The sequence below is a fragment of the Mustela lutreola genome, chromosome 4 (assembly GCF_030435805.1).
Source record: "Mustela lutreola isolate mMusLut2 chromosome 4, mMusLut2.pri, whole genome shotgun sequence".
NCBI classification, from domain to species: Eukaryota; Metazoa; Chordata; class Mammalia; order Carnivora; family Mustelidae; genus Mustela; species Mustela lutreola.
The window spans coordinates 139,009,825-139,017,338 of NC_081293.1; the positions used below are offsets into that span (position 1 = coordinate 139,009,825).

The 7,514-nt window shown below is 37.1% G+C and overlaps 1 protein-coding gene across 1 annotated transcript; it reads right to left on the minus strand.

Annotated features, from left to right (window-relative positions):
- Nucleotides 1–231: 231 nt before the first annotated feature.
- NDUFA4 (NDUFA4 mitochondrial complex associated) lies at nt 232–7,243 on the minus strand. The gene is made up of 4 exons (XM_059171234.1): nt 7,071–7,243; nt 6,047–6,135; nt 4,521–4,581; nt 232–448 (listed from the first exon to the last, which is right to left on the minus strand). The coding sequence occupies exons 1-4, from the start codon at nt 7,110–7,112 to the stop codon at nt 392–394; spliced, it is 249 nt and encodes an 82-aa protein (XP_059027217.1). The 5' UTR covers nt 7,113–7,243; the 3' UTR covers nt 232–391.
- Nucleotides 7,244–7,514: the final 271 nt, after the last annotated feature.

Sequence of the window (7,514 nt, forward strand, 5' to 3'; positions counted from 1 at the left end):
TACTCATCCCAATCTTTGCATAATTTAGCTTCAGCTTCAGCTATTAAATACACTGTAGTGAAGTTACCAATGTCCTATATAAAAAAATGAAGTGTTTTGAGCAGCTTAAAGTCTTACTTTCAAATTATACAAATAGATGGAAATTCAAGAAATTCCTTAAATTCTAAGTTTATTCCTATACCCTACTTAGGAAGTTCAGAGCAGATTTTCAACATTAAATAGTGACACACATCAAGTTTCAGGTATTTATTATTCAGTGTAAACCCCAACACAATACACCAACATGATTTCGTGCATTCAGAAGGGAAATATTTCCTGGATAAGTGGTAAATTGTGCGGATGGCTTCTGGAAGACCTTCATTTTAAGCAGCTTTATAGTGAAACATTTCATTTAAAAGTCTGGACCTTCTTTCTTCAGTTTGCTGTAATCTACATTCACGGAGTAGAACTTGGAAAAGAAAAAAGATATTTTAGATAATCTATCAAATACACAGAGATGATACAGAAGTTTTAAAATTATTTTTATTCAGCTTTCTATAGTAACAATTAGACATAGATTTTTATCACTTATATTTAACAATATAAAAATCATCCAAACGACACTAAAATTCTAGTCCTTTAATAATGATTTTGGTAAGGTAAAAATATTCAATCTACCTCAGAAGAACAGTGTTAGTATGTTCCCTCAATTTCCTAAACCAGACTGCATCAATATCAAACTGACATCTGACCACCTCCGGTACGGAAGTTTTTAAATAATACCGTAATTTTGCTTCTAAGTAATTTTGTATTTAAATCATAATTCATGTTTGGAAACCTGTAATTTCTAAAAATTTCCAACTAAAATTAATTTTAGAAATCTAGGACTGTTTTAGGAAAAATATATATGTAAATTAGGATTTATATATTAAGTCCAAGGCAATAATCTTGGGTTTATACATTCTTAAGCCAAGGAACACTGAAGAGGTTGTGATACAGTTACTTAAGACTATATTATTTTAACTCCAAAAGAACTAAAACTGCAGAATCACCATTTTCTTCAGGGTTTTTAAGAGGCTCATAAATCTGTATCTATTATTTCTTCAAATCCTTTTCTCTATTTTTCCAAACATACCCTAACTTCTTTATCTCTAACTGAAAAATTCTTATTTTAGTTAAGTTTAAAGAAAGAAAAATTCCCAGGTTGTAAAGCTTTGCCTTGAGGTATACATAAAATTGCACAGAGAAGTATCTTTGTCTGACATTGTTCTTATGAAGCAACTGAATCTAGATAAGGAGATTTTTTCAAAAGAACCTAAATTGTGTTACCTTAACATGTTAACAAAATTAGGTGCATTTGTAAAAGAACTACAGGCTACATATTAAGAAAATAAACACTGACTGGATTCTTCTAATGGATGCCAGACATTGTGGGCACAATGCTTAAGTTTATCTTACTCATTCTTACTTTATAAAAGAGGCAACTGAAGATCAAGTTGTAAGATTCCCCAAATACTGAACAAGAAGCAGGATCAAGACCTTACACTCATGCAGAGTGAAAAGATCATAGTATTTTTGCCAATTTTCTCAAAACTAAGCAGGCTTCTGATGTATTTGCTTTTATTCGGTTCCAAGTACCAGCATCAAAATTCTCTGTTGAAGTAATGAAGTAATTTTCAATCTGTTTTATTTTTCAGCTTCCATGTTCCCATTCTTTTTCTCAATTTAACGGTGGCTACCTGGAAGGTCTCTGGAACAACAGTTGGGAAGCCACATCTATTTTTTTCGAGGCTTTGGGACATTTTATTCAGTTGAGTACTGCTGGGCCTATAATGCTTAATTTTAGTCCTCTCATTGCTCTTAACTTTGGCTAGACTTGCAAAGTGACAACAAATAATCCCAAAAACTTAGTGGTTTACATCAACAAAGGTTTGTTTTTCACTCACATTACATGCCATTTGTAAGCTGACTGCTCCATGTCCTCTTCAGTGAAATTCTGGGTTGAATGAGTAACCCTGAATGGACCATTTTGCTCTCAGGACAGATGAAATAGAACAATGGGGGAAGCATACACTGGTTCAGAAGTGGCAGATATCATTTCCCCTCACTTAGGATTTTGCAGAGTAAGTGATGTGGCCAAAAACCTAAATGCCAATTATCTTAGGTGAGGGTAGTGAACGATAAAAATAATCTAGTCCACATCACTATCCAGGTTTAGAAGTAGTAGCAGGCTTCATTCTCAAGTTATACCAAGTTTCCAGATATGGTTCCCTTTTATTTAGGCTTACAAATTACCCAATTCTTCTGCAAATTCATCTCTTGGCAAATACAGCCTATAATAGTCCACTAACATACTGTTTTCCAAAATCTTTTCCTATAAAAAGCTCTTCAGGCACATGGTCCACCTTCTAAGTTGCAGCAGGTGATATTTAATCAAATATTTTATATCATATATAAGATGATTCATCTTTCCAATCTCTAAATCCATGTCATAGCTACTCATCCCATTCATACCACACAAATTAGATTTTTGTTGCAGGAACATTCCATTTCCAAATCACATGTCCTTATACTGGCATGTGTTATCATAGTGCCAGGGCAATGGTAATTGTCTTCATTATCAGAATCATCTAGGAAGCTTTTTGAACTACACCTATCCAGAGACTCCAATACACAATTTGGTGGAAGGATCAAAGGCTGGTTTGTTTGTTTTATTTTCCTTTTTCTTTTTTAAAGTTTACTGGGTGTGAAATCCTTTTCTCTAAAATGTACTTATTTAAACAATCTTATAAAAAAGAGGAAAACTAAATCAGGATGTCCATTTACCATTTTTTCAAGTTAAAATGTAATATACAGGTTAAGTAGTTCATTTCATATTTGCCAGCACATTCCTATTTGTTTCTTGCAGGGAGATCCATTTAGAGATCTGAGAGCTCCATTATGATCAGACAACTGAGTGGAAAGCCTGGCATCAGCAAAAGGCAATAATTATCTTAAAAGTTACTCTTAATAATAACAGAAGCCACTTCCATGAAATGCAGATGTGCTAAAGGGTCCTGGACACACATTGGTTAGAGCACACCTTCTTGAGAGTGCTTAAGCTATTTCTCTTTTGTTGAAGTAGCTTTGTAGACTGGAAAGTGCACATGGTGAGTTATACACTTTAAACAGGTAAACTGTACATAATGTAAATTACACCCTAATAAAGCTGCTCTGGTTTTAACATTTTTAGAGTTTCTTTGTATGCAAAATTTTTACACATAAGGAGGGTTATGTTTGGGGAATTAACAACTGCTCTCAGGTTTATAACATGGATGGGCTTTAAAGCTGTCTACTTGTGCTCTCTCTCTCTGATAAATAAATAAAAATCTTAAAAAAACACATTATGCTAAGTAAGATATATCACATGGAGAAGACAAATACTGCATGATATCCCTTATATCTAAAAAAGCTGAACTTGTAAAAGTAGCAGAATGGTGGTTACCAGGGGTGGGTGGGGGACTTAGGAAGATGTCTAAGAGTACAAACTTGCAACTAGTAAATAAATAAATCCTGGAGATCTAATACACAACACAGAAATTATAGTCAACAATACTGTGTTATAAACTTCAAAGCTGCTAGGACTCTAGGTCTTAACCTGTTCTCAACACACACAAAAGAATACTAAATACGTGACACATAAGTGTTAGGTAATGCTATAGTATTACTATAGTAATCATACTGCAATACATAATTTATCAAACCAACACTTTGTATACTTCCCACTTAACATAATTTTATATGCCAACAGTACCTCAATAAAATAAGTGGTCTCAGTCTATAAACTCATTCTGTTAAAGAGTAGTTCCATATACCACTTTACAGATAAATGTTAAAATTTAAATTTAAATTAAAAAAATTAATTAGAAGGTTCAATGTAAAATTTAAGTGAATTTCATTTCTTCCTAATTACCCTCACCTGAAATATTTCAACCACACCAAGAAGAGCCAACCAATCCACTGATACCGTACTATTCAAAGTGTGGTCCATGCACCAGCAGCATCCGCATCACCCAAAACCTTGTTAGAAATGTAAATTCTTAGTCTCCACAACAGACCAACTAAATTAGAATCTCTGGGAATGGACCTAAACAATGTGTTTTAACCACCTGTCTAGGTGAGGCCTATGTACACTGAAGTTTGAAAACCACTGCACCAGACTATTTAAGATCTAAGAAAATGGTATATGATACCATTAAACCACCTCTCCTTTTTTTTTACTTAGTCAAATCATGAAAACATTATCTTACCTTCACATCCAGATCTAAAGTCTGTGAATAAAATTCTTAGAAAAAAATATTTGCTAGGGAAATATGCCATTTTAATTTCACAGAACAATGTAGCTGTTCCTCCAAAGTTCATTATAATGGAATTTTACATGCATATCTAATTTCAAAAGAAACCCTACTACATGAGTATTAAAATATGCTTAAAAAACAAACAAACAAACAAACAAACAAAAACAACGCTTTTAGCAATTCTAAAACAATTTTGTAGCTTACCTTATACTGATCATTGGGACCCAGTTTGTTCCAGGGTTCTGGGTTATTCTTCCTATCCCAACTAAAAAGAACAAACATTGTAACTGTTAAAGTAATAAAACTATTTAAAATAGTTTTCTACTTCCTAAGAAGATAGTATTTAAATAGATCTCATTGTCTATGAGATTAAGTATGGTGGTGTTTTCATTAGAGTTGAAGCAGAGGCTCTATAACTAGTAATTCCATGTAATTCATTATAAAAAAGGGTAGAGCATTACTAGGTTATTTACCCCAAAGATACAGATGCAGTTAAAGAAAAGGGCACCTGCACTCCAATGTTCATAGCAGCAATGTCCACAATAGCCAAACTGTGAGAGGAGCTGAGATGTCCTCCAACAGATGAATCAATAAAGATGTGGTTCATAAATACAATGGAATATTACTCATCCAATGCAAAGGATGAATATCTACCATTTGCATCAACATGGATGGAACTGGAGGGACTTATGCTAAGTGAAATAAGTCAATCAGAGAAAGACAATCATTACAGTTTCATTCATATGTGGAATGTATGAAATAGCAGAGGACCATAGGGGAAGGGAGGGAAAACTGAATGGGAAGAAATCAGAGAGGGAGACAAACTACAGAGAGACTCCAGACTCCAAGAAACAAACTGAGGGTTGTGGAAAGGGAGGTGGGTGGGGGGATGGGGTAACGGGAAGATGGACATTAAGGAAGGGCACAGGATGTTATGAGCACGGTGTTATAAGCAACTAACGAGTCACTGAACACTACACCAAAAAACTAATGATGTAGTGTGTGTTGACTAACTGAATTTAAATGAAAGAATGAACGAATGAACATAGGGCCTCTGGGACAGTGTATTTGTCCTTATCCCTGTCACATGGACTTTGAACTTGGCTTTTGCTGAAGAACTGATATACAGAAAAGTGTACAGAATAACAATAAATTGTTTTTTGTTGCCTGTTGTTCTCTAACTTCAAAAAGAAGCATTCATGTGACACCTGGGTGACTCAGTCAGTTAAGTGCCTTCAGCTCAGGTCAGGAGCCCAGTGTTCTGGGACTGAGTCCCCACATAGGGTGCCTTGCTCAGCAGGGAGCCTGATTCTTCCTCTGCCTGCCACTCCCCATGCTTGTGCACTCACACACGCCGTTGTCTCTCGGACAAATAAGTAAATAAAACCTTTAAAAAAAAAAGGGCATTCCTTATTGAAGAAAAGCAGGCAAAAGCCATTTACATGTATCAGCAACTCTGATTAAGTATTTTATAAAAAGTTATCTCAATTCTCACAAGATTCTAAATAGATATTAGCAGTTCTACTCTACCAAAGAGGAAAATAAGACTCAGAAATCTAGACAATTTTATGAACCAAGAAAAGTATGTGACAACAGCAGAACCAGGATCTGAACTTCCTATATATGACTACAAAACTTAGGCTCTTTCTTTTTGATGCTGCCTTCCTTAAGACTGTGGCTCCCAAACCAGCTTTAGACCATCAAAGTTATAAAGACTCTTAAGTACTTACCTGACATCTGGATTGAACAATGCCAGGCGCAAGACATACAGTGCTGCTCCTGTACCTCCTGCCCCAATAAATACGAAGAGGGGGATCAACTGGAATCAAACAGAAAATAGACAAGAATTAGCAGCCACCTTCAAATACCTAGGTTCTGAAAAAAAGAAAGGCTACAGTAGTTCCTACACGCTAATTCTGAAGTCTCAAACTGCTATTTTTCGGTCTTGTTTTAAAAATCTGAATAAATGCAGATTCTCATTAAAATTTCCCAGCTTCCTTTTTCTCGAGGCTTGTAAAACAACTTCTTGCCCTGTCTTTTAAGTGTCATGAAAAACATAAATTCGGTGAAATTAAGAGTCTGAATGAGCAAACAAAAGCACGCCCATTACAAACATACGTTACATGTATCAATCTCTGAAAACACGTTGCTACCAATGCTTAATGCGTAGTTACGTAATGGGTTTAAGTTAAAGACTCCGTAATGGAGTTTTAGGACAACACGTTGATGTGCTGGGGAGAAAACCGACAAGCAAAAGAACTTAACTGCGAGTCACCTCTGCGCTACCGAAGTCTCCCAAAATCTCAAGACAAACACAAACTGAAGATTCCAAGATGATAAACCTTTCTAACTGCCACAAGGCCTGGTGGTGCAATGCAGTGAGAATTAGATCTCTGAGATGACATTAACAAACACGAAACCTGACCTGCTGGTCTCCAACCCACACGGCGCACAACTAACCCTAGGTCCGACCAACCTACAAGAGTGTGCAACCACCAGACTGCTCCAACCTTCACCAGTTTATTTTCCTCGAAGGTATCTCTCACCTTCCGCCTGCCAGCCTAAACCCCTCAGTGCAAGCCGTGATCAAAGCGCAAGGGTTTGAGGCAACTAGGAGGGCAGCTTAAGTGAAGCAAGGTCCAACTCCGAGCAACAGTTAACGACTATGAAGGAGGAACCTCCAGGGAGCTGAGGAAGCCGCAGCCGGATACAGAATGGACTAGGAAGACATTGCTAAAAGGGTCACGAACTTACGCTCGGATGCTTCTTGGCCTGACCGATGATCTGGCGTAACATGGTTGCGGCAGAGGCCTCCTGACCAGGAAAGGGAAAAACCAAACGCAGCAGGCCCGGGACTAAGTAAAACCTACACCGAGGATGAGCGGACGTCCAAAGTCACCCAGAACCTCCTACCTGAAGGACCCCTGGCTCGGAGGGCAGTCTGCGGCAGGAGGGCCCGGATGCGGCTGTCCGTAACAGTGCCTGCCTTGGTCCTGTAACTTATGCGTCCGCTCTAACCTGGCCAGACCCTTAGCGTTCCAGTCCCAAGCGAAACATTCTCACTCCTGTCATATATATGCTTCTGACTGGTAAATTTTTGCAGTGAAACTGGAATTCTTTGATTGACTAGACAGGCGCTTTCTCGGGAAGACACACACTGAGAAATGGGGTGGGTGGGGTCTTCTTGGGAGGTGCCTG

Coding starts and splice junctions, on each gene's coding strand:
- NDUFA4 (XM_059171234.1), bottom strand. CDS start 7,112: ATGTTACGCCAGATCATCGGTCAGGCCAAGAAGCATCCGAGC. Junction 4,582..6,046: donor TTGTTCAATCCAGATGTCAG/GTAAGTACTTAA, acceptor TGTTCTTTTTAG/TTGGGATAGGAAGAATAACC. Junction 449..4,520: donor GTCCCAATGATCAGTATAAG/GTAAGCTACAAA, acceptor TTCTTTTCCAAG/TTCTACTCCGTGAATGTAGA.